This window comes from Elephas maximus, chromosome 11 (assembly GCF_024166365.1).
Source record: "Elephas maximus indicus isolate mEleMax1 chromosome 11, mEleMax1 primary haplotype, whole genome shotgun sequence".
Classification (NCBI taxonomy): domain Eukaryota; kingdom Metazoa; phylum Chordata; class Mammalia; order Proboscidea; family Elephantidae; genus Elephas; species Elephas maximus.
This window is the reverse complement of record NC_064829.1, coordinates 95,399,121-95,426,586: the sequence shown is the minus strand read 5'-3', so window position 1 is coordinate 95,426,586 and position 27,466 is coordinate 95,399,121. Positions and strand designations below refer to the sequence as shown.

General features: G+C 40.9%; 1 protein-coding gene across 8 annotated transcripts in view; it reads left to right on the top strand.

The window, feature by feature from the left end:
* The window catches only part of LOC126086044 (zinc finger protein 350-like), a 60,611-nt gene extending 36,160 nt beyond the window's left edge, over positions 1 to 24,451 (top strand). For 2 of the 8 annotated variants that reach the window (XM_049902050.1, XM_049902052.1), the window contains exons 2-7: positions 10,648 to 10,857; positions 12,376 to 15,494; positions 16,979 to 17,105; positions 17,365 to 17,460; positions 18,716 to 18,865; positions 22,433 to 24,451. In XM_049902050.1, coding sequence (XP_049758007.1) covers positions 15,357 to 15,494; positions 16,979 to 17,105; positions 17,365 to 17,460; positions 18,716 to 18,865; positions 22,433 to 24,027 — 2,106 coding nt within the window. In that variant the 5' untranslated portion in view covers positions 10,648 to 10,857; positions 12,376 to 15,356 and the 3' untranslated portion in view covers positions 24,028 to 24,451. Of the gene's footprint in view, positions 1 to 4,067; positions 10,858 to 12,375; positions 15,495 to 16,978; positions 17,106 to 17,364; positions 17,461 to 18,715; positions 18,866 to 22,432 lie in introns of those variants that run through there. The other 6 variants (XM_049902051.1, XM_049902053.1, XM_049902056.1 and 3 more) reach the window with 6 other exon arrangements.
* Positions 24,452 to 27,466: the final 3,015 nt, after the last annotated feature.

The following is a 27,466-nucleotide window of genomic DNA, read 5'->3' as shown; positions in this document are numbered from 1 at the left end:
AGGCCAGGGTCTGACTTCGGAGCAGACCATCAGTTGGTCCTACGCAAGTTCAAGCTGAAACTGAAGAAAATTAGAACAAGTCTACAAGAGCCAAAGTACGACCTTGAGTATACCCCACCTGAATTTAGAGACCATCTCAAGAACAGATTTGACACGTTGAACACTAATAACCGAAGACCAGATGAGTTGTGGAACAACATCAAGGACATCATACATGAAGAAAGCAAAAGGTCATTAAAAAGTCAGGAAAGAAAGAAAAGCCCAGAATGGATGTCAGAAGAGGCTCTGAAACTTGTTCTTGAATGTCACGTAGCTAAAGCAAAAAGAAGAAAAGATGAAGTAAAAGAGCTAAACAGGTGATTTCAAAGGGTGGCTTGAGAACACAAAGTAAAGTATTATAATGACATGTGCAAAGACCTGGAGATAGAAAAACAGAAGGGAAGAATATGTTGGGCATTTCTCAAGCTGAAAGAACTGAAGAAAAAACTCAAGCCTCGAGTTGCAACAGTGAAGGATTCTACAGGGGAAATACGAAACGACACAGGAAGTATCAAAAGAAGATGGAAGAAATACACAGAGTCAGTATAACAAAAAGAATTGGTCAAGTTCAACCATTTCAGGAGGTAGCATATGATTAGGAACTGATGATACTGAAGGAAAAATTCAAAGCTGCACTGAAGGCGATGGCAAAAAACAAGGTTCCAGGAATTGTCAATACCAATTGAGATGTTTCAGCAAATGGATGCAGCACTGGAAGTGCTCACTAGTCTATGCCAAGAAATTTGGAAGACAGCTACCTGGCCAGCCAACTGGAAGAGATCCATATTTATGCCTATTCTCAAGAAAGGTGATCCAACAGAATGTGGAAATTATTAAACAATATCATCAATATCACAGAAAAGTAAAATTTTGCTGAAGATCATTCAAAAATGGCTACAGCAGTATATTGACAGGGAACTGCCAGAAATTCAATCCAGATTCAGAAGAGGTTGTGGAGCCAGGAATATCATTGCTGATGTCAGATGGATCCTTGCTGAAAGCAGAGTATACCAGAAAGATGTTTACCCGTGTTTTAATAACTATGCAAAGGCATTCGACTGCGTGAATCATAACAAATTCTGGATAACGTGAAGAATGGGAATTCCGGAACATGTAATTGTGCTCATGCAGAACCTGTACATAGATCAAGGTAGTTGTTGGAACAGAACAAGGGAATACTGCGTGCTTTAAAGTCAGGAAAGTTGTGCATCAGGGTCGTATCCTTTGACCATGCATATTCAATCTTTATGCCGAGCAAATAATCTGAGAAGCTGGACTATATGAAGAAGAATATGGCATCAGGATTGGAGCAAGGTTTATTAACAACCTGCGATATGCAGATGATACAACCTTGCTTGCTGAAGAGGAAGAGGACTTGAAGCACTTGCTGATGAAGATCAAAGACCACAGCCTTCAGTATGAATTACACCTCAACATAAAGAAAACAAAAGTCCTCACAACTGGACCGGTAAGCAACATCATGATAAATGGAGAAAAGATTGAAGTTGTCAAGGATTTCATTTTACTTGGATCCACAATCAGCACCCATGGAAGCAGCAGTCAAGAAATCAAAAAATGCATTGCACTGGGTAAATCCACCACAAAATATCTCTTTAAAGTGTTGAAAATAAAGATGTCGCCTTGAAGACTAAGGTGCACCTGACCCAAGCCATGGTGTTTTCAGCTGCCTCATATGCATGCTAAGGCTGGACAATAAATAAGGGAAACTGAAGAATTGATGTCTTTGAATTATCGTGTTGTTGAAGACTACAGAGTACACCATGGACTGCCAAAACAACGAACAAATCTGTTTTGGAAGAAGTACAACCAGAGTCTCTTTAGAAGCAAGGATGGCATGAGTATGTCTCACATAGTTTGGACATGTTTTCAGGAGGAATTATTCCCTGGAGAAGGAAATCAAACTTGGTAGAGAGTCAGCGAAAGGGAGGAAGACCTTCAATGAGATGGATTGACACAGTGACTGTAACAATGGGCTCAAGCATAACAACAATTGTGAGGATGGCATAGGACCCGGCAATGTTTGGTTCTGTAGTACATGGGGCCAGTATGATTCAGAACTGGATTGAGGGCACATCACAACACTTCACTAATAAACCATTGTGAGTGTTGTCTGTGAGTTCTGTGTGGCTATTGCAAGGAATTATCAAACCTATCACAGAAGTGGAGAGTCCTGGAGAAGGAATAGTTGGTGTCACAATTGGTAAAAAGGTTGGAGGGGAAGTATGTCTGACCTCCGCTTCATAGAAGTCAGCCTTGGGCTGTATTTCTTAAGTTAGAGGAAGTCAGATGCCTCACCGAGCCATTTTCGCAATGATTTTATGTTTCCAGGACACAGAAATACTTCTAATTATATATTGATTGTAAAGTGAATAAATGAGTGAATGGACTGATCTAATAGTATTTTTTTCGTTGGAATAAGCCATTGGAAGGCAGTTTATAAAATGGAATTTTCCCCCAGGAACTTTTTTCATGTGACATTGTTGCTGTTAGGTGCCATCAAGTCGGTTCCGACTCATAGTAACCCTGTGTACAACAGACTGAAACACCACCTGGTCCTGTGCCATCCTCATTGTTACGGTTGAGTCCATTGTTGCAGCCACTGTGTCAGTCCATCTCATTGAGGTCTTCCTCTTTTTTGCTCACCCTCTACTATACCAAGCATGATGTCCTCCAGGGACTGGTCCCTTCTGATAATACATTCAAAGTAGGTGAGATGAAGTCTCGCCATCCTCGCTTCTAATGAGTATTTTGGCTGTACTTCTTCCAAGACAGATTTGTTCGTTTTTCTGGCATTCCATGGTATATTCAATATTCTTCGCCAACACCATAATTCGAAGGCATTAATTCTTCGGTCTTCTTTATTCATTCTCCAGCTTTCACATGCATATGAGGCAATTGAAAACACCATGGCTTGGGTCAGGTGCACCTTAGTCTTTAAAGTGACATTTTTGCTGTGGGATTAGAGAAATGCAGAAACCGAATATAAAGGGGCAGAGTAGAAAAGGAGAAGGAGCCTCAGAATAAGTAAAATAAAAAGTAGGGCAAGACCCTTAGTGTCTACCAATGGAGGTGAGGATAGGAAATGGGAGGAGGTGAGGACAGGAGTAGGGAGTCGTTTTGTATTGTCCTAGAGGTAAACCCTTATATCACCTTTAAGGGCTGCCACCATTTCAAAGACTCAGTGTCCTCTGTGACCTGCTAATATGAGATATGTGATTTCTTCTATCATCATTATTCATTCTCACTTTGCTTGGAGTGGGGCTCTTGGCCTCTCTCCTCTATCCATGTTAACTGAATGCCTCTCGGTTTTTTGTCCTGTCCTATTAGCTGATTGAGGTAAGATGGACGCTAATTGCAAGGGAAACAGAAAATGGCAAATTTATTGTCTGCGCATACAAGGAGCGATGCGGGGGTGGGGTGGGGTGGGGGGTCTAGCAACCATAAGGCCAGGTGCTCGACATCTGAGGGGGCTGGGGAGCTTTTTGTTTCCAATTGCGTCAGGGGTTGGGTTTGGTACTGGGAACTCTCCGCCCTTAGCCCTCCCATGCCCATATTTGGAGGTCCGGCTATTAAATCATCTGTCCGATGCTTGTGTAGTGTGACCGCTCGCTTCTAAAATGGAATCGGGTGAAATCATGGGCTGGGAAATATCGTTCTTTCCGGTGACAGTCGGGTCCGGGGTCAGTTGAAGGACGTGATCTCTTTAATCTGTGCATGCTTGGAGGTGTAGCTTGGGCTAGTTCAATGGATGGAGCCACTACCTGCTGCGACTTCCTGAACAGTGTTGCTCAAAACAAGTTTGTGGTTAGCAAGACAGAGGAGTGGGGGGGGGGGGGGGGGAGAAGGGTGTTGATTGGGGTTTTCATCCACAGTTCCTTTCCTTAATCCCATATACGAAGTTACAATGAGTCCTGCTCATATGAAAAGAGATGGAAATTTAACGTGCAGAAGCTGTCTCAGACTGCACTGTGAAACCCTGGATTAGTGGGTAATTCTTTCACTCAAAATTATAAATCCTTTCTTTCCTTTTGGAATCCAGGCTTACTAAATTTGAGTTTCCAAAAATATGGGTGGTGGAGGAGCAGAGACCATGCTGGGAACTGATATTCGTCGATCTCAGTAAAAGGCAGAGGGCAGAGTTCAATTAACTATGTTCAGATTAGCTGATTGATATTTATCCCTCCTCTTCTCTTTATAAGCCTCTTCAAGTAATTTGCTTTTTCCAGAATCAAAATGGTCTCCCTATACGCATATAGAATAACCGCTTAGAGTAAACCTGTATGTTCAAATTTATTTGAGTTTTGATTATTTTTAACACTAGCTGCTGGTACCAAAAAATTGCCCCATGCGTTTTGTACGGCGGGTGTTCAAACATGGCCGCCTTCGTAGAGACACGACAAGACGGGCGCAGACATATTGCCTCGTAAGTCAATGCCGGAAATGGGTTTCCCCATCCTCATCGACCTCCGTAGGTGAACAAGGATTCTGCGCAGAGATCCAATAATAGAAGCAGTTCACAGAAGCTAGTGCAATATTTCTAAAATCCGGGTGATTCTGTTGCCGGGTGGAAAACGCAGGTTCTGCTTGGCGTGACTCATTACAGCCAATAAACAACAGGCTGACGTGGGAGAGAAGAAAGACACCTCCATTTCATTGCGCAGGAAAGGAGCAATTGGGGATGCTGCCTCCAAGACTCCTCGCAGGCAGTTGGGGGAAGTGGGCTTTTACAGAGATCCGACAAGGAAATGCAAATTATTCATGAATATTCAGGTTTGACCTTGACGCAGGTGCTCAGGGCTTGGGGGGTTCGATCCTCTGGGATGGATGAAGAGGTCCATGTTTCTTCATTAGTATGTTAAGTCTCCACCGAGAGGCGGGGTGTTTATATGTGTTTTTCACTTAATGAGCTAATGGGTCACTTAAAATGCGGAGATGGCTTTGAAAACCTGCTAAAACTGGTTGAGGCCATCTATGACCTTTCTGTGGTTACCTTGTCAAGGGCAAGTCTAGAACACTGTGCGGCCTATTCTGCTTGGTGTAGGAGGGTAAGCCAGAGTAGGTGTGTATTAGAAGGGTTGGACTCTGAGGCTGCCTGCCTCAGTTCAGGAGAAAAACTGGTCAGTGTTTTTGTCCTTGGAACAGAGGGAGGGAAGTGTGTAGACATGGTGTAGAGAGAATTCATGTAGTTCCTGAGGGGAGCGCTGGGGTCCAGGTGTGTGTGGGCAAGCAAGTGGGAGCGTGGTGCCTTTGGAGTCAGACTTGGGGTGATAGACTTTGTACGATGATTAAGGCTGTGTGGACTGTCAGGGTACTGGGTCTTTCCAGATCTCTCTTCTTATAAGGGGTGGTGATGACATTTATGACGAATGTGCCATCTGGTTTTCAGGTTCGTCATTTAATATGGAGCGCAGTTGTTACTGGGTAGAACCCACAGGTTCTTGCTCAGCATAACTCATACTGGTTAGTAAAAGAGAGACCATGAGGGGAGAACAGGAAAGGCACCTTTATTTCGTTGTACAAGGAAAAGGAGTCAATGGGAGCTGCTGCTGCTAAGACTGCTCCCTAAGGGCAAGGGGACAAGTTACTTTTAAAGGGGTTACAAGTAGGGAGTTCATACAAGTTACACCAGCAACATTCTTAATCATATTCCACAGGTCCAATGGGGTTTACATATAATCTCCAAGCAAAAGCAGGATTCAAGTACAGAGCTGGGGGAGGAGGAAGCCCAGCAAAAGAAACAGGATTTTTAATGCAACACTGTGGGAGCTCTGCCTCATTCCTTCCATTTCTGTTTTTGACATTGGTCATTCAGGACCAGGGTCTGTTTTGAGGTATAACCCAGCTCGGAACCATTTGGCATATTCTCAGTGAGGGGCAAATATTGGACCTAGGCCTTTCATTGTTGCTACTGACCTCTTGTTGATTTATAGCTATTACTAAATATTAAAAGAAAAAGAGTGGCTTTTATACACTATTTATGTGAATATATGTAACGATCGTCCTAGCTATTGTCTTCTTACCTCAGCGCCCAGCTGATGTGTCCTTGTGAGTCCAGCTTCAGCTGGGTCACATTCTTTATGCTCAAGGACAGGGAATAATGGCTCAAATTTTATCTCCTAAATCATTCTTTTCTTTTGCTCTGAGATTGGAGATAACTCATTGATGATTAATACCTGGATTTAGTTGAGCCTTTAGATGGCGGCCATGGGAGGTTCTGTAAATTTATGGTGCTGTTTTCCACCAAATACCATTTGGTTCTTCACCAGAATCTTAATTAAGAGCAATGTTTCCATCAATCGAATTGTCAAAGTGAGCAGGGTCAATGTACATCAGCATTTTAGCCTGAGGCTTTTTCAAGTATGTAAGACAATAAAAGATAAATTTTATACTGTCTGATACTATCAGGATACAGACTAAGAATATTATTATTTCTTGCAATAGTGATTTAGCTCATGTATTTATTCTTGATGGTAACTAACCAAATAAATCTGGTGTTTGTAAGGGTGTTATGGTATGTATCCAAGTAGGTTGTTGTCTAATTCTGTGTGTATCCTGTTTTATTTCTCTTGTGTTACTTTTCTGAACAAAACAACAGGTATTTGCTACAGATTACCCTTTTTTGGGCTAAAAAAATCTGAGACTATTTTGTTATGTTACCTTGGCTAATGAGGTTCCGAGGTTGCTGTTGTGTTTTTATCTCATTAGCAACTTCATCTGCTATTTGCCCCATAATGATTGATGAATTTCTTAAAGAATTTTCCAGTTTAACTATACCATGATAGAAACTAAAGCTGCCAACCCCATCCTGAGTATTGGACTAATGGGTTTCGTTTTGACTCTGGTTTTGTAATGTGTAACAATTTAACATTACCGTTTCAATATTTACTACCATAATTAACTATGACTATATAAAGGTGATTTTAAAGTTCTCAAAGTGCATTGCCCGTGCATTCACTAGGAATCTAATCAAGAGATTGCCCACAGAAACTCACTGTCAGTTGAAAAGGGATCATTTAAACTAGTATAGTTGGATCCGCCACACAAAAACATATCCATAAGGAGCACACAAGTTTTGTCTAGAGGAAACAGAAGGTATAGAAGAATTCACATGTGGCAACCAGATTTTCATTGGAGAGTACGTGAGTAACAAGATAATATAGGATGGACCTCTCCTGTTGGAGGTCTTCAGTTAATCTGTTTAAAACATACTAAGTGTTCTTCTCCAGGGCAAGCTGCCCTGCCTGTTTACCTATTAACAGTCATGGATCACTTTCTCAGAAGTAGAAGTGTCACAAAATTTTATTTTAAGCAAACTAATAGGGATTTTAATCCTATTCTATTTGGTAAAATCATAACTTGAATGAATTTCAGACACTTTTCTGGTTATGGTATTTACAATGTTGCTAAGTTTACCAATGAGAACTTCTAATTCGAAAGTTACAATATCAAAACCCATTAGTTAAATAATTTAGGAGAAAGGAAAATGGTTTCTTATATCCAGAAAGTAGGACTTAAGACATCAGCAGTGTGCCCATATAAAACCCATAGTATTCCTTTACTCAGTCTTCTGTAGTTAATTTCTGTTCCCTGTGATTCTGGATCAGCCGCAGCCTGTAAACTCATCAGCTTCTAAATAAGAGTTTTGGAAATCTTGATTCAGTCTAGTCACTGTTCTTTTCAGAAGTTTAATGTAGTCCATCATTTTGTTGAGATATTTTGGTCATTTTCAGCAAATCAGCAAAGTAAAAACTTACCTAAAAAAAAAAAAACTTACCTGCAGACAACAAATCTTAATATGGCTGTGATTAATTTATGAGCATAATACTCTTAATTATAAAAATTCAGAGCCCAGTAAAGTCAGTTTAAAAAAACTTTAGACAAAAATATTTTTAAATAATGATTAACGTTTATAAAGAGCTTCAGATATAATATACTATGTAATAATTCTGAGACGTAATGACATATAGTCAGGATATGCCAAGATTATCAAGTCTCTAGATACCTGAATAGTGTAAAAAGACTTCATAGGTAAATGATATGAATGCCCCAGTCAAACCATTGGCTTTGATGCTAGATTCAAAAAATAAAGTTGCAGCCAAGTTAGCAATAAAGAAGTAATAATAAAACTATGGCATAATATTTTGCGTTTGCTGTCTTACATTAGGCAGAAACATAAAAGGAAATACTAACATATAAATTATGACCCAAAGAGAATCAGGCATTTCTCTTGATTTTTGACTACACATTCCACGTAATTCATAGCTTATTAAGTTAACTTTTCCTTTATATATAAAAAAGAATTTTTTTTTCTCTTAAGCCATGCAGCTTGGTTTTTGACTCAGGAATTTTATTTTAATCAGAGGCTGAACCTTTGTCTTTGAGGCAAATTACACAAAGAATAAATTAACCCTTTAACTCAAAAATCAAAGAAACATTGTAAGGGAGGAAGCCAAGCAAAGGAAACAGGATTTTTCATGCAATGCTGTAGGGCCTTTACCTGACCAGGAACCTTGGCTGGTGGGACAGAAGGTGGTATATTCCCCAGCCGGTAGTTCTACAGCCTTTGTTGAGATAATCATATATTTTCTCCTCTCATCCAGTAGTTGGATAATTAACTACTGTCTCAGGGACTAATCTACCACGCTGCCCGTTGGCCTAGGGCTGCTTTTGGAGACCTTACAGTCCACAAAGCTTCACATACATGGACACTTTCTACTTCGCTGACAGACTATTTTGTTAATTATTCATACCTCTGGCAAAGTGACCCATATTCCAGTTTATTACTAAGACCTGTGTGTCCTGGTGGCACAGTGATTAAGCCCATGGCTGCTAACTTAAAAGGTCAGTGGTTCGAACCTACCAGCTGCTCCAGGGGGAGGAAGATGCAGCGATCTGCTTCCATGACGATTTATAGCCTTTGAAACCCTATGGGGCAGTTCTGCTGTGTCCAGTAGGGTTGCTGTGAGTCGGATTCCACTCCGTTGCAGCGGGTTTTGTGTGTCCAGTTCTCATTGGTCGTATCAGGAATGGCACGCACATGAGCTTATGTCTGTGGAGTAATTCTGCCCAAGTATACAGTGTTGATTTTATCTGGGTCATTTCTCAGATTCAGTCCTTACATTCTCTGTGTGTGCCACTTCTATTTCTCTTTTGATCCATCTCACTAAAAAAAAAAAAAATCAGTGGCGGTCCCGTCGATTGACACCTCTTTCTCTAGCAGAGCGGATGGTTGGTTTGAACCACCTGAGGTTCACTCAGCAGCCCAGCATTTAGCCACTGTGCCACCAGGGTTCCTTTCCCATCTTACTAAGACTGTGTGTATTTTATTGGTCTTATCAAAGAAGAAACTTTGGTGTTTTGAGGCTCTTCATTTTTGTTTTGGCATTTTTGGACTCTTCTTTAATTTTTCTAAATTTATCTTCTTTTTTTAAAAAATTGTACAATTTATCTAGTATAAAGGCAATATAGGTGTAGCTAACCACTGCACAGGACAGAAAAATGGAACATCGCCAGCAGCCAAGCGGTTATAGCAACCACTTCAGGCTTTTCTTTATAGTTTTACTGTGTAGTTAACTGTTCCTAATCGTTATAATTTATTTAATTTTGCCTATTTTCAACTGAGTATAAATGGAATTGTATATAATCTTTTTTAAAATCAGGATTGGTTTGCTCAATATTATATTTTTGTGAGTTATGTTATCACACAAAGGGGTGTTTACTTTGCTGTGCAACAAGACTTGGTAAACTTACTCTGTGAATGGCTACCTAATAAATATTTTAGAATTTGCAGGCCACAGAAAGTCTCTCACATAGAATTCCTTGCTTTTGTTTTGTTTTGTTTTTTAACAATCCTTTAAATAATGTACCAAACATTCTTAGCTTGTGGGCTGGCCAAAAACTTCATTGTTTGAATGTACAGCTTTTTTTTTCTTTCTTTTTTTCCTATTATTAATGTTCATTTGGGTTCTTTGAAGTTTGGGGTACTAAAAATGCTCCTTTGAAAATATTGGTACATGTCTCATAGTTCAAATTTGCACTCATTATAGGGGGATATATACCTAGATGTATGGCTCAAGACAAATTGTTATTTCAAAGTGTGTGTATAATTTCAATCTAATAGATGATGCCTAAGTGTTTTCTAAAGTGGTTGTATCTTTTATAGTTCTTCTAGGAAATTAGTCTTCACTTTATAGTTAGTGCTTTATTTGGCATGTTTAAAATATTTTTCCATACCCTAATGTAAACTTATCTTAAAGATTTATTGATTTGCTGTTCTCATTGCTAGTCACGCTTGATCCCAAATTGATAGTTTTATATGTTGTGAGGTAGGGATCAAGCTTATTTTTTCTGTTTCACATATATATCTGATTGTCCAAGCACCATTTTTTTAAAAAGGCATATTCAACCAATACCTCTGCAAATTCTGAATCTTAGGTTTCATTGCCCATGTGTGTAAACTGTTCTGGGGGCACCAAATAAAGGGACAGTCAGAAGTTTTAGGCACGTCATATTAAGGTAAGTGCCAGGAGCAGTGACAGCATCTGGGCCCAGAGGTCATGTACCACTGATAATGATTTTTCCCTTCAGCCTACAGGTCCTGACTCCCCAGCAACGACAGAATCAATTGAAGAAAGGAGAAAGAGGTTGCAGGATTTGGGTATTGTCATTTCTGGGGACATCCTTCACGGGTGACTAATATTTCTGAAAAGAAATTAGAGCCGATTCAGAAAACACAAAGACACAGAATTTCAGTTGCTGGAAATGTCCCAAGAACAAAAGAAAATGGTCAAGGCCCAGGTTACTTTTAGTTTGTTTTATATTTTCATTTGTTCTTCCATGGATTTGTAGAGGCCTGTAAAGTATCAGTGCAGTTCATCTGAAAAGGATAAATTTGTATAAGTAGAAATTGGAGAGAAATAAACTTAGATTCTGACTTCAACATCAGGCAAAGTAGGATCACGAATATATTGCTCATGAGATTAACACTGAATTATTGACACTGAACATAATATGTGACTGGGAATTCTTTGAGTTATATTAGCTGTCAACTTGCATTTAATATTGTCCTGACCAACAGAGAAGAATCATAATTTAAATGCTATGCCCAGTCTTTGAGGAGGAAAAAAAAAAAAAAAGGCAGTTCCCCCTGGGATTTCAATATTTTATGAAACTCTTGTCTAAGGAAGTTTCTTTAGTATTTCTTCCTGGAGATGATGTGGTGGACAGAGTCCTGAACAGCAGCATTCTCATAGATGCAAACGCAGGTTTTCTAAGGTTGTTTCTTCCATGGTTCCTCAAATGAGGGGTGAATGGTGAAGGATCTGATTTCAAGCTCACTTGCTTGGTTGTGGGCAGGATTCAGTTCCATGAGAGCCTAGGTTACTCACTTTGTGTTGGCCAGAGGGAGCACTCTGTTACTTGCCACGTGGACCTCCCTAACGTGGCAGCTTGCTTTATAAATACCAGTGTAAACTGGTAGTAGAAGTAATGGTGTCAGAACCTGCCTAACTTAAGGGGGATTAATGCCCAAGGGTGACCTCTGTGAGATGGAGGTCAGACATACCTCCACTCTTTAACTTTTTTAACAGTTCTGTCATCAGCTGTCCCTCCCACAGCACTCTCTACTGCTCTTCTAGGTTCAATAATTTGTTGCATTGGCCACATAGAACTCGCAGACCATATTTACAGTTAAGTGGTTTATCAAGGATGTAACAGGGTACAATTTGGGATGAGGATTGTAAAAAATGGCAATGGGGGTCAAACATACCTCCACTCTTTAAACTTTTACCAATTTTGACACCCGCTGTCCCTCCCACAGCACTCTCTGCTGCTCTTTTGAGTTCTATATAATCCTTGTCCCCCTCTGTATTTACTTTCTTTGTACATTCAGGTTTGTTTCATAACATTGGGTGGGGAAATCATGGCCGAACAAGTTGGCACGTAACCCCAACCCTCACAGGTTCTGTATACCTAATTTGCATAGTCCCACCCAATCACTGTGTCCGTCGCAAAGACTATGGCAAGAAGGGCTACATTAAGTAATTCATTGCATCAAAGCATATGTTAGACATTCTCTCTCTATCCATGTTCCCTAACCTCTCCTTTATATTGTCTCACTCTCTGGTAGATTTTGGTAATTTCAGTTCTACATTACAGTTGACTAATACCACTTTAGCGTATTTCATATGCTGTTAACTTGTCTGTTAATCTATATACATACGTGTGTGTAATATGTTTGTATGTCTGTGTTTGCGTGTGTGTGTGTGTGTCTACAGGCATACCTTACTTTATTGTGCTTTGCTTTATTGCATGTAGAAATGGTGTGGCGGCGGCACCTGACCTCTAACTTCACAAGGGGGACGGAGAATCAAGATCAACAGCCTACAGCTGAGTGCTGTGATGCAGATTTCAGACATGCTTTCTGTGTCTGCCATCCTTACCAAGTGTGACACTAACCATCCCTCCCATGGCACTCTCTGCTTCTCTGATGAGTTTGATAATTCATTGCAATAGACACACAGAACTTACAGACAATAGGCACGATTATGGAGTTTATTAGGGAAGTAAAACTTACCACAGTTCAGGTTCAGGAACACTCAGGATATAGTTCTTTCACGAGAACAGCTTCTTCCCAGCTGTGCCACAGGCAAGCCTCTTTCTGACCCCTTTGGCTTCTGCCCTGCTCATTCAAGTGTCAAAAAGCTCTTTTAGCCCTCAGCCCATACCCTGCTCGGCCAAGTATTACAAAGCTCTCTGCCGGTAAGTACCCAGAGGCTCCCCACTATGCCAGTAAGGCCCTGCCCAAAGATACTCAGCTTTCTCACACCGTGGGCCAGGAAGCCCCCTGCACCATCTCCTGCTGCTGTTTGTTTGCCACTGCTTCTTGCCATCATCAGTGTTACAGCTCTCTCTCTCCCTTTTTCATGGTATCTTGGTCTCCCGGTTCCAGGAGTGTCTCAGCCCAAGGATCCTGAGTCCAAAAGACCTGTTCTGGTCCTGACTCCTTCCTTGGTGGTGGTGGGATCCTCTTGCTCAGGAAGGCAAACCTGACCAATCCCCTTGGTGGGCCACAATTACCTTATTTGCACAGTCCTACCCAATCACGTGGGTGGGAGTTACAAGACCATGGCGAGAAAGGCCACACAAATGTGATCCATTGCATGGCAGGCTACCCCCTGGCTTTTCTAGCCATCAACCCTTTCATACTTGAAGGATTAGTTTTCCCCTCCCAATCATCTTACCAGTCCAAAACAGTCATTAACAATTAGTCCTTCAATAGGGCAAAAGAGTCCTCAGGGTGAGGTTCCTCAGGTAACAGCCAGTCAAGTCTCCTGAAGGTGTTCATCTAATCTGGTCATATTCTCTAAAAGCCATCTCAGCTTCACCCTTTCTGGTATCTGAAAAAGTTTTTTTGAGAGATTGTTCCCTTGCTAGAAGCCTCACAAGGTTATCAGCAGAGCAGAACCTTTAAGGGACTTTAGGTTTGTCTACTGTATTGCAGTCCAGCAGTGGCCTTCTCCTTAGCCTGCTGTCACATTTACAGCTTCATTAATTACAGTTCGTACAATCACAGTTGACCCTGTTAACAATGAACACTCACAAATGATTCATATAATCCTATCAGCATATCCCCCCATTCTGTCTTCCCTAGTCCCATCAAGAAAAGAGGAATCTATTCAGTGAGGATCCTCTCTTGTCCCCCTCATTTTGAGTGTACACTCACCCAGGAATACACGCAAGCCAGCCACTTCATGCTTTTATCTCCCCCCATTTTAGACAGGCAATTCTTAAGTTACCCTTCCATATCAAACCGATATTTTGAGGAGACAAGCATGTTCCTTGGTCTTAAGAAACCTCCCAGTTGAAACGTTGAGCATCTGCATCCATAAGCAAAGCCCAGGCCACAGCAAGCCATCAAACTGCAGCAATATATACCAGCTCACAGTGTCAAACATCTTTCTCTTTATTCTGTCTGGTCTTGGTCGGCTCATATCTAGCCATCCAAGCTAGGTCACAATGGGTAGCAGCTTAGACTTGAGAGTTCACACACACCTCCCAGCACTTCAGACCAGCCAGGCCCTTCTCCCTGTTACTCATCCCTAGCACCCTTCAACTAGGTCAACAGGTTCCATCCATAAAATCAGAATTCTACACAATTCCTTTTTCTTCTGACCAGCCAGCTCATCCACTCTCTCTCTCATGCCTAGTCCCCGTGGGCTAGGACAATGGGTGCCAATGGAACATGTCCATATTCAGCTGTCTCTTAATTGCTGCATGTCCCCCACTTCCACTAATTGAGTAGATACAGATGGTCACCTTAAGTGAGCATACCAGGGTGTCTACTCACCGACTTCCTTTAACTTCCAGTCCCTGGAAGGGGGTTGCTTTTGATAAGCACTGACTTTCCTAGCCTCAGTGCACCCAAAGGCTAACCACTTGCCTGCTGGAAATTCAAAAAGCTAAATAGTCTTTTTTTTTTTTTCCCTGCTGGTCTTTCCTTCAAATGTAAATCTTCTGTTATATCAGCAGTTCTGAGTGGTTCTACATGTCTTTGCAAATGTAAATTCTGGTTGGGGCTTAGATTTTCAACATAAGCCCCCACTCTATACACAGGACTACTGACTTGAAACAAAAAGCCTCTGTCTCATCCTGGATATCCTAATTGCACTTTTAGCATATTCAATAAAGTATTGCCTGACAGCCTAGTCCCATGCTGTCTGTAATCTATAATACCCAATATTCATTTCTATCATATATTTAGGTCTATGCTTTACAATACTAGGTAGGAGAAACATTGAATATCCAGAGTACATTCAAATAACACATAACCCATTTTTAAACATTCCAGTTGCTTCTTTTCTCCACCCCTTGACTATCTTCCCATTATATGCATATGGCCTTGGGCCTCTGGCTGGATGGAATCAGTAGACCCTGGACCCCTGTTAATCATCTTACTTATCTGGTCTGGCTTTTACCCCAAGCCAAGCTCAACCCATTGCCATCTTGTTGATTTCCATTCTTAGGGACCCTATAGAACACATTAGAACTGCCCCATAGGATTTCCAAGGAGTGGCTGGTGGATTCGAACGGCCAACATTTTGGTTAGCAGTGGGGCAATTAACCACTACGCCACCAGGGCTCCCAAGCCATAGCAGAAGCAGCTTTTCTCCCTTTGGCTGCAGCATAACTTTCCATTAAGCCATTAGAGGTAACAACAGCCAAAGTAACCATCTAAGAATAAGAAATTTCACTTCCCAAGCCCCTTTGTTCTTTCTCTTACAAAGTCCCATGCTTCCATGACTTCAGAGCCATTGCAACAAATTCTACATCCGACACCAACTATAAAAATGGCATGGGGATGGCATCTGAACTCCACTCACTTCACAAGGGTGAAGGAGGACCAATATCAACAGCCCAAGGCTTATACCTGTGAGGTAGAGATCAGACACCTTTTCTCTCCACTATATCTATTCTGACCCCAACTGTCCCTCCCACAGCACTCTCTATTTCTCTGCTTAGTTTGATAATTCTTTGCCATGGCCACACAGAAGCACACAGACAATACACATGATTATGGGGTTTATTAGGGAAGTAATGGCACAATACATGTTCAGGCTGACTCAGGGTACAGTTCTTCAGTTCTTCCATCAGGACAGCTTCTTCACAGCCGTGGCACAGGCACACCTCTCTCTGGTTACTGGATGCTGAAACTTCATTATTGTCTTATTTTAAGAAATTGCCACAACCAGCCCAACCTTGAGCACCCACTACCCCATTGGTCAGCAGCCATCAACACTGAGGCAGGACCCTCCATCAACAAAGCAATTATTACTTGCTGAAGGCTGAGATAATTGTTAGCATTTTTTTAGCAATAAAGTATTTTTTAATTAAGGCATGTGCATTGATTTTTTAGATATAATGCTGTTGAATACTTAGTAGATTACAGTATAGCATAAGCATAACTTTTATATGTACCACTAAATCAAAAAATTCTTGCAACTTGCTTTACTGCTATATTTGGTTTGTTCTGGTAGCCTAGAATCTAACTTGCAATATCTCCAAGGTGTGCCGTGTATATGTGTATATATATATGTATGTATACAAATATATACGTGTATACAGATTTCCACCACTATCTCAAATTAAAGCGTTCCTATGAGGTTTTCGTAAGTCAGAATGATATAAAGTGAAGAAGCAATTACAGTTAATTTATATGGGAAAATTGTTTGAGCATTGCCAGAACCAAAAACTACCTTAGGACACATCTTGCTAACAGATGCACAAAATAAATGGAGATAAGTCACAGATGCTCCTAGACACAGTTCAAAGCTTTGGCAGCTTGATGCTGAGATGTTGAGTGTAGTTCCCAGAGAAGGACGCCACTCTTGCTGCTCGGAGTACATGCTGCCTTCTTTAACTAGTCATTTGGAAAAAAAAAAAAAAAAAAATGCTGAATGCTCTTTCCACTTTTTGTCTTTTTTCATAATGGCTAAAATCCCCTTTGAATTTCTTTTGGGAAGTAAAAATAGGTACTAATATAAGTCTTTCATGAAAGTGAAGTGGAGTAACTCAAACTTCCCTAAAGTGGGGGATAGCTGTATATTTTTGTATTATATATATGTGTATATATATACACACACACACACATATATATATTTAAATGTGAGATATTTCTAGTTTAGGAAGACTTTCACTGCTACACACTACAGAAAATTCTAATTTCATGAGTGGATAGATTTTTGAATGCACACATTCAGAATATTTTGTTAGGATTTTGCTTTTTCTATAAGATACATTAAAAAAAAAACCTAGGTATATAGATGCCTATACAGAGGACATGAGCAGAACAACTTCCTCCACATTTCATTCAAACCATCAAAAGGAAAATACTTCATTAAACAGGACGCTCTTAATACAGGAGTCACTGACATTCAGCGATGTGGCTATGGAGTTCACCTGGGAGGAGTGGCAGCTCCTGGGCCCTGCTCAGAAGAACCTGTACTGGAATGTCATGTTGGAGAACTATCGCAACCTGTTGTCCATTGGTGAGGACAAATCTCCTGTCATTGGCCTTTCCTTTTTCAGCTGCTGAAATCTTTGGAGTGTCTGTGGCGCTCTAAAGTGACAAATGTTCAGTCCAATCTCTATATTTATATAGGTATATTCTCCCTAGTCCTGACAGAAAAACTATTAATTTGTACTTAAAAAAAAATTTTTTTTTTTTAAAAAAAACGACATTCTGTAGTCTTCACAAACCCAGGGCCAATTTAGTGAATCTAAGATTCTATGATTTTCCATGAACAGGGTATCAAGTCAGCAAACCAGAAGTACACTCCAGATTGGAACAAGGAAAACAACCATTGACTATATTAGATAAAAGTCATCATGGAATTTCTTCAGGTAAGTGAGCACAAAGCACTAAGGGGGGAAGGTTTTGGAAGTCTCGTTCAAGTGAGAGAAGACATCACATCTGTGAGGGATGTCTAAGGATACATAAAAGTGCCTCCACCTATCCCTCTACCCATGTGATACTTCTTTTTTTTCCTAGGAGTTTAGAGAAATATACTCCTCTCTCTCTTCTGAGATCAGATCCCCATTTATTTGATACGTGTTTTGATAATTTTGGTTCCATAACTTTCTTCTTCCTAGGATTCTCAAGTCTTTCCCTTCTTCATATCTATCCACTTCTCTTAATAAGAAATTCCACCTTCCAGGACTCTCTTCAAAGATAAAACTTTGAATTCATAAAACTGTCCTTAGGCTATGGCAGCTTTATGCCCCACTGAGTAATAAAAATTTTCCGTTGTAACGTGGAAGCCCACCTTGGATATTGAGCTCCCTTGCTAAGCTGGTCTCTCCTTGGGCTTCTGTCTGCTTCTTTAGCATCTCTATTCCCCATATTGATGTTCTCCAAAGGTTTAGATTTCCCTTTTCTCTTTTGTTCTTCTAACTCTTTAATGTTTCCTTTATTTTAATGAGTTAATCTTCTGTTTCTTAGGGGAGACTGTCAAATTGACATCTCCCTTGAAAAGTATTTAACAGACTTTTTTGTGTATGTTTTACTCACTTTCATGAAACTTCCATATGACTTCTCAATATTTGCAAGGAACTAGGATCATCTTCCCAGCAAGAAAACTCCTATCAGCTTAGTTTATCCTTTAATACTATACATCTGAAATCCTAGCCATCCTGGTAGTTAACCACTTTTAATGTTTCCTACCTGCAGGGCTCTCTTCCATAAAGGTCCCTGCTCTTCCTGATGATTTTATAACTAGAAAAAATATTAACATCCTACATTTTGAGTTGTATCTTAATCCAAGTCATAACTCATGTCTATTGAAATAAACTAAAAAAATCAGCCAAAGCTGGTTCCTGTGAGGCCAAGATCAAATATATCCCAAATCGCCCACTTGTACGTTATTTCTGACACCAGCCATTCTTCCTCAACATGCTTTTTTTCTGATGGGTTTGGTAACCCATTGCAGTGGTCACAAAGAAATCACGGAATCACCATATCTACAATAACAACTTTTACGATAACAAAGATGTATATAAACAAAGAATAAACAAAGGAATGCATGGGATGAGATTCGCAAGTGTTTCTTGCAGAGTACCTCAACATCTCAAGGGCATTCATTTACTGGCCCTGAAACAGATGTTTACTCTCATCAACCAGGAAGCCTTTCAACCAGGGACTATTCTGTGATGTCACTCAGTTGGCTGCACTATCAACTGCCCTTCTCAGCTGTCTACCAGGTTCTCCTGGCTGGTTCCAGGATAGTTCTCGGATGGTCCCGGTTCTTGGGTGAGTGTAACTAATTTAGGCTGGCCACAACTCTAGTCTGCCTTCAGGACAGCTCTTGGTGCGGTACCCCCATGTGGCACACCCTTCACTACGGGCAGTCCCCTGCTCATAGAGCGCCATCCCTCAGAGTGCTACATGTCCTGGCCAGGGTGTGGCCTTTACACTCTGCTGTCAGGTTTCTTGTCCTGTAGCTTCTCATCTCATTGTAGGTGTTTCCTCAATTGCGGTCACAGCTTCAAGTGTCACAGAGACCACACATTGAAGGGCCATATTAAGTAACTCACTGCACTGTACTCACAATTTTGTGATTTATTGGCAACTTACCAGTGTACAATATGGGATTAGGATCAACTTAGAAGTAAGAGGATACAACTCAGGAGACACAACACAGTTCTTCAAGCCGAGCAGCTTCTAACCAAGACAGCTCTCAGCTCCTTCTCTTACATTGCCTGCAGGCAGGCAGCCCTTCTCTTGGCTATGCTTACTGTTGGGTGTCTCTGAGATGCTGCCCTGCATGGCAAGTGTTACAGCTCTTTTAGCTCCATTGAAAAATGCCCAGAGTCACCCCCACTCTGCCAGCAAGCCTCCTGCCCTTAGCCACTCAACTCTGTGTCACAGATCTACTGCAGATGCCTCATGTTGTCTCTCACTATCTTCGGTACAGCTTCTTGACCTGTGTTACAGCTCTTTTAGGAAGTACCTTTACTCTTTGTCTCTCTCTTTCCGTGTCTCTTTGAAACTAGCTGTCAACTGGCTACTTTTGTAAGTAAGTCATTCAATCCTATTGGGTGGTTTTACATACTCTGTTTGCATAGTAGACTAACCAATACTCTGTAAGACTGTGGCCCAGCCAATCACTTTTTGGCAGAATTGAAAACCCAGGGCCAAAAAGGCCATGTATAAGAGCAAACTACATGATGGAACCTATTATACCACACTGCTTCAATTGAATTCCTTTGTATATTTACTAACTGTGCTAATGCTCTAAAAAGGAGGCAACTAGGGCAAATCCTGCCTTCATTGGTAACTGTGTGATATGGAGCAGCATGAAACTAATTCCCACCTTACCATGTCTCCATTATCATTGTTGCAAGCGACCCATGTCACACTTTCTCCTCCCTGTCCACCTGAACCAAATCCTCTCCCCCTGACTCCCCAGGGCCAGATCATCTCATCCATGGATGCCTGGAACCAGGACCTCTCTTTCCCTGGCTGCCTGGAGTCAGGCCTTCTGGGCCCTGGTCATCCTGAACCAGGTCAAAATACACAAGTTAGAAGGACACAGTCCTTGTGATCAACTGCCTGCATGGAGCTTCTCTGGGTTAGCCCCCCTAAGCTCTGTTAGAGTGTACAAGTTAGAATGACTCTGTCCTCTGACTGCCGAAAGGGCAGATACCAGCCCTGCAGGCTTATTGTCCCATTTGGGTTAGTTAATTCTTTAGAACGCCTCACAGAATTCATGGACACTACCTATACTTACAGTTCCAAACCAAACCAAACCCACTGTCATCGAGTCGATTCTGTCTCATAGTGAACCTGTAGGACAGAGTAGAATTTCCGCCTAGGATTTCCAAGGGTGTAAATCTTTACAGAAGCAGATTACTAAATCAATTTTCTGTGGAGTTGCTGGTGGGTTTGAACTACCCACCTTTGTATTAGCAGCTGAGAGCCTAACTAGTGTACCACCAGGGCTCTTCATACTTATAGTTAACCATTTATTATAACCAGAGTGGATACAAATGAAGAAACACCTCAGGCATGGTCTGGTAGAGGTCACAGCTTGACAATTCCATTATATTCAGGGACGTTCACCTTCTCCCATGTGTGGATGTTCTCAGCAGTCCAGGAATCCTCGAACTTCCTTTTTCCTGTCGTTTTGATGGCTTATTTTTAGACACATGATTGGGGCCTCATTGCATTTTCGTCATTGATTGAAAAAATGAATATGCATGGTTTATTTTCATCAAACCCTCTCAACTCTTCAGGCTAGTTAACAAGCATACCTGTGTAGTTCAATTACTTGAACACAGTCAAAGGTTTCGCTTGATTGTAATAAAAAACAAGGGCACCTTGCTTGCTGGAGTATTACGAGGGCTACCTTTTAAGGGAGGAGCCCTAGTGAGGCAGTGGCTAAGCAGTCTGCTGCTAACTGAAAGGTTTGTGGTTTGAACCCACCAGCCGCTCTGTGAGATAATGATGTGGCAATCTGCTTTCATAATGATTTCAGCCTTCCTTGAAAATCCTATGGGATGGTTGTACTCTGTCCTGTAGGGTTGCTCTCAGTTGGAATGGACTCAATGGCAAAAGGTTTATTTATTTATTTTTATTTTTTAAGGGGCCAAAGACAAAAGCCAAATTTAGTTCCTGGTTCCACATTCATTCTAATCCTTCTCTTCATTCAGTGTAAGTATTACCACTGTACTCATTTCAGTCCCTCAGGAAACTGTTGCAGTTTCAAAGCTCTAAGTGTTAGAAGGGGTCCTGGTGGCACAGTGGTAAAGAGCTCCACTGCTACCCAAATGATTAGCAGTTCGAATGCACCAGCTGCTCCTTGGAAACCCTATGGGACAGTTCTAATATTAGAATGATTAAAACTTTGGTATTCAACTTCCTTTAATATAAATGTTCTCTGAACATGACCTTACTCTGTTCTCTGTTCTTAAATCATACTAAAGTTTTCCAGATCATTACTTCCAGTCAAGATTTATTCATCTTTCAGATTTCTTCATTTCTGTACTTGAATATGCAATAACCTTCTTGAAGTTGATGTGCTTCAGAGTGTTCTCTTGAATATTCCATACATTAATGCTATTCCTCAGCTCATGAAAAGACACTACCCCGTGACTCAAGCGAAATGCTTAGCAGCAACCCTTTATTCCTCACTTTCTTTACCACCCCTGGTAACAGTAAATTCATTAGTGAACTTTCTCTTCCTTCAAAATATATCCTTGCTAGCCTGCTCATAAAAACCACTTTTCCCAATCTGCAACTGCTTTCTTTATGGCTTTCCCTGCCTTTTTTTTCAGTTGTTTATCAAACTAGAATGTAGGCTCCATAAACATAAGGGATATGTTTGTGAACCCCCAAATCTTTACTGTATAGGGTGAAAATTATTTTCTCCCATTTGTAACATCCTGCATTTTTTACATACCGAACTATGCTTGGTGAATAGTTGTCTTTCAGTAAGGATTTGTTGAGGGAGTGAATCTGTCCTTCACCACTTGTGATCAGGAGGCTGCCTTACAACCTCTATGGTGTGCGGGTCACAATGCTTTGCTTCTATTTTACATTCTCTACATGTTTTGCAAGGACTTATTTAAGAAGCAGCTGAATCTATATTCATTCATTATGCATTATCTGACCTTATTTCTACACTAACTGCTTTTACTGCTGGGTTGCTTATATTATTCTATTTCTCTCAATGCACAAGGAACATTAAGCATGGTGTATTATTTAAACTCACACGAGAGCGTTTTCACTAAAGATCCACCTTACAGCAATGCATTTTTTAATGGCTTCATTCCAAATCAGACTGGTGGAAGGATTCATTGTTTTCTTCTTTCCTAGAAATCCAGAAAGTTGATGATCATCTCCCTGGGCACCAGCAAAATGAAAGCAGAGTTGATAGCATGGAACCATGCTGTGAACATAATGCACTGGAAAATACTGTTTGTCAGCACAAAAATCATACTCCTTTAAAGGAAAATCCTGCTATGTTTGACTTACATGAAAAAGCTGTGAAATCAAATTCAACTTTACCAGTAGTCAACCAGAGCAGAAGCGATGAAATAAAGAACTCTGCTGAGCCTAATGGAGATGAGAAAACCTCTCTCCATCCTGACCAGGAGCAATTCCCTGAGAGTCAAAAATCCAACAGCACTGACTTCCAAATCATTAAGCGTCGGAAGACTCACCAAACAGAGAAAGCGCATGTATGTAGTGAATGCGGGAAAGCCTTCCTCAGGAAGTCTTTTCTCATGGAGCATCAGATCATTCATACAGGAGAGGAACCCTATAAATGCAGTCTCTGTGGGGAAACTTTCTTTAAAAAGTTCAAGCTCAGTGAACATTATCACACAGCTCATAAAGGAGAAAAACCCTATAAATGCACAGAATGTGACAAAGCCTATGTGCATAAATCACACCTCAATAAACACCTGAAAACGCATATGGCAGAGAAACCCTATGTATGCGGTGAATGTGGAAAAGGCTTTGTACAGAAGACACACTTCACTATTCATCAGCGAATTCATACTGGAGAGAAACCCTATAAATGCGGTGAATGTGGAAAAGGCTTCAACCAGAAGGGAAATTTCATTAGTCATCAACGAATTCACACCGGAGAGAAACCCTTCAGATGCAGTACATGTGGAAAAGCCTTCATCCACAAGGGAGATCTCACTGTTCATCAGAGAACTCATACTGGAGAGAAACCCTCCATTTGCAGTGTATGTGGAAAAAGCTTCATTCATAAAAAAGATCTCATTATTCATCAGAGAATTCATACTGGTGAAAAACCCTATGTGTGTGATGAATGTGGTGAAGCCTTCAGTCGAAAACCATGCCTCAAAGCACATCAGAGATGTCACCCAGGAAAGTCTTCCTTTATATGTGATGAATGTGGAAAGTCTTATTCTCAGAAGTCAAGCCTCAGTAGACATCAGAAAATTCACCTGGGCGAGAAACCCTTTAAATGCTGTCAATGTGAGAAAGCCTTTGACCAAGAGCCAGAGCTCACTGAACATCAAAGATCTCATACAGGAGAGACTCTGTATAGCTGCAGTGAGTGTGAAAAAACTTTTGCCTCCATGTCTTGCCTTTTTTCACATAAAAGAATACACACTGGAAAGAAATGTGTAGATTCAGTCGAGGTGGAAGACCCTTCCACAGTGAGTCACATCAAATCACATACCACTGGTCTCAAGCAGGAGAAAAGCCCTGTTAATACAGTGACTATGGAGATGCCTTCTGTGGCAGCTGAGACATCAGTAAACACCTCTGAATCTCTAACAAATAAGAACATAGTCCTTGAGGGACAACCTTTAGCCAGATGTGATCCCTCAGGAGATAACAGAGAGTACGTACCAGAGAGAAACCTTATGAATACAGAGAATGTGGTAGAGCCTTCAGTGATTAATTACCTCATATTTTATGTCACGTAAAATAGATACGGTAAAATCAGAAACACTCACTGGGGAAGAGGGTTGAGCAAAAATTTCTATTGAATTGTTTGGTTACAAAGTGTATCCTGAGGGAAATCATATGAATGCAGAGACCGACAATGCCTCATACAGACTCATTCTCCATAAATATGTACTTTGATACCATGACATAATCTGATGTTAACACACATACGCTGTTCTATTGTGCCAACTAAATGAAAGTGTGAGTTAATCTCAGTGGAGGAAATTAAACCTGTGAATTTTGAAAAGATAATAGATAATCAGTGTATTGAATGTTGCTATAAATAAAAAGACCTATGAGAAGTGGTTGGTTGCAAAAGGGCAACATTGGATTGGTGGGATTTGAAGCACATATAGATCAGTTTCCCCAGATCAGTGTGAAAGAACAATTGAAAACCAGAATGTCTACCCTCAATTTTACAGCTTTCTATCATGCAGAAGGACCTAGAAAACAGTAATGTTACATTGAATTTATTCATTAATGTACTGAATATTTGGCACATACTGCCTTTGTGCCTGGCCCTGTTTCCAGGAACAAAGGATGCAGTGAGGAATAAAGAAGAGAAAAGCACATGTCTTCTTGAGGAGAGCATAGAATTATTTGGATTATATTGAAGTGGAGTTTTGACATTCCAGCTAATCTAGTCAAAGGATGATGCAATATCTACACTAGGTAAAAGAGACATGGAGTAATTGTTACAAGGGGTTTAATATAGAATTTTTAGGAGTTAGAAAATCCTAAAAATTTCCTATGATAATTTCATGTCAAATCTAGTTGCCACTGAGTTGATTCCCACTAATGGTGACTCCATGTGCGTTGACAGAACTCTGCTCCCTAGGATTTTCCATGGCTGATTTTTCAGAAGTAGATCACCAGGCCTTTCTTTCAAGACACCTCTAGGACTCAAACCTGCAGTCTTTTGGATTAGCAACCAAGTGTGTTAAGCATTGTCATTACCCACAGATTCTTGGGGTAAGGACCCTTTTAATAGTACTTAACCATCATAGGAAATTTTTTTTTCCACGCCCATCTTTTGTCTCCTCATGGAGATTATAAATTCCTTGATAGTTTTTTTTTCTATTGTGGTAAAATCAGTTCCTTTATGTGGCCTCTGGCATTACCGTTTTTGAAAAACAGCTTGAGAGATTTTTTCCCCTAAGCCCTGATGAGGTCTTACCTTTGCATTAGTTTTTTGGAGAAGCAGTATGGGAGGAGGAAGTGGGTTCCCATGTTGTATTCTATCCCAAAAGGACTGTTACTTATGCCCAAGATATTTCCCTGTTCAACTGATATTCCCTGGGTACACTGTAAACAAGTTGATGGTTTCGTTGTTTAGTCTTGCCTGGTAATTAACAAGACCTGAGGTGATTAACATTGCATGGGTTATTGAGGATCGGTTGAACTCTGCTATTGTGAGGGAGGCCCCACCTTGCAACTGAAGAGAATCAGGATATATATACATATGTGTGTGTGTATTTTTATATATATATATATATGAAACACTGGTGGCGTAGCGGTTAAGTGCTATGGCTGCTAACCAAAGGGTCAGCAGTTCGAATCTGCCAGGCGCTTGTTGGAAACTCTGGGGGCAGTTCTACTCTGTCTTATAGGGTCGCTATGAGTCAGAATCGACTCAACAGCACTGGGTTTGGTTTTGGTTTTGGTTTCGGTTTTATATTTATTTTATATTATATTATATTATATTATATTATTTATATATATATATATAATGGAGAGCTTTAGGGGGAGGCCTTCTGGATGGCAGAAGAGATGCTGACTGAGAACCGGGATGGCAGAGAAGAGCCATATGAGAGCTGTGTGGTCCCAGAATTGCTATACTGACTACAAAGTTGCTATACTGAGTTGCTCACTGGCTTCAAAGACCAAAGCACCCCCTGATCAGCAGGCAAGACCACAGGTAATCTACTAGCTCAAGTCCCAAGAACCAGAGGTCAGACTAACAGGAGCCAGCTGCAGGATCTAGTGTGAGCAAAAACCCTGCTCTCTGACCTGCTGATCTTGGATTCGCCAGCCACTGTGGCTACATCAATCAGGAGAAGCTGCTATCTTGACCCACAAACTGGGAATGTTCCCAGCTGTACAACCTCTTGAGCCATTTCCTTGATCTAAATCTCTGTATATTAATTTATACACTTTAGTGATTTTTCTTCTCTGGAGAACCCAGCCTAAGACATTTGGTACTGAGAGTGGTTCTAGGAAAACAAAATTGTAAGGATGAGTTTCTAAATGGGTTCTCAAAGCTGGTTAGTCTTAAAGATGTTGATGACTCTGCTTCCAGTAGTAAAGAGGGCACTGCTAATCCATGGCATGAAGTAAAATACAAATAGGCAAAATATCACCACCAATAGATCAAATATTGGTGAAAGGTGAGGCTCTGGGTGATTGCATATGTGATACCATTATACAATTTTGTATAATGGGAAGTATAAGAAAGCTGGTTGGTTGGTCTTACTTTCACTAGACAAACTGATGAAAGAGAGATGAGCTCAGGGCTTCAGAGTCCAAGCTCAAGTGCCAGAAAAATGACCTCAAAATTTCCACTTGTGCCTTGAAAGAAAGCCTTATTTCTTGGAGTAACAGAGCTGATATTGCCGAAAACTAAACCCAGAGTTTTATTGTAAGAGTGGCTAAATTACAATGCCTGCTCAACTGCCAACCTCGAGAGGTGTCTGAAGTTAAAGGGAGGGCATTGACTGGGAAGAAAGGTGATCCTGAAACTTGAGATGGGGATATATGGGCAGGTAATCAGAAAGCTGGAGACAGTGAGCCCCTCAATTCCATTGAATCACTTCTGCCAACAAAACCACCTGTCTCGCTCCCCTCTGAAGTGATTACTCCATGTTTGTCTGCTAAATCACCCTCCACAGTGAAACCATTAGCCCCTCCACCCCCATCTAATGAGATTAACCCAGCTCAATCTGAAAAGCCCTTGTCTGAGTCATTGCCAGCATGGCTGGGAAGAGGCTGTCCTGATGGGAGAGCTGTATCTTTGAGTGTTCCTCAGCCTGAATTGTAACTTGTTACTTCCCTAATCAACCCCATAATTGTGAGTATGGCCTGTGAGTTCTGTGTGGCCATTGCAGTGAATTATTGAACCCAGCAAAGAAGTAGAGAGTGCCACGGGAGGGGTGGTTGGTGTCAGAATTGGTAAAGATGGGGGAGAGAAGAGGCATGTCTGACCCCTGCCTCACAGCAGTCAGCATTGGGCTGTTGATCTGGAGTCTGTTTGCCCCTTGTAAAATTAGAGGAGTGCAGACACTGCCAGCAAACCATTTTTACACTTGATGAAGTAGAGGGTCAATGAAAAAGAGGAAGACCCTCATCGAGACGGACACAGCGGCTACAAAAATGGGCTCAAGCATAGCAATGATTTTGAGGATGGCGAAGGACCAGGCA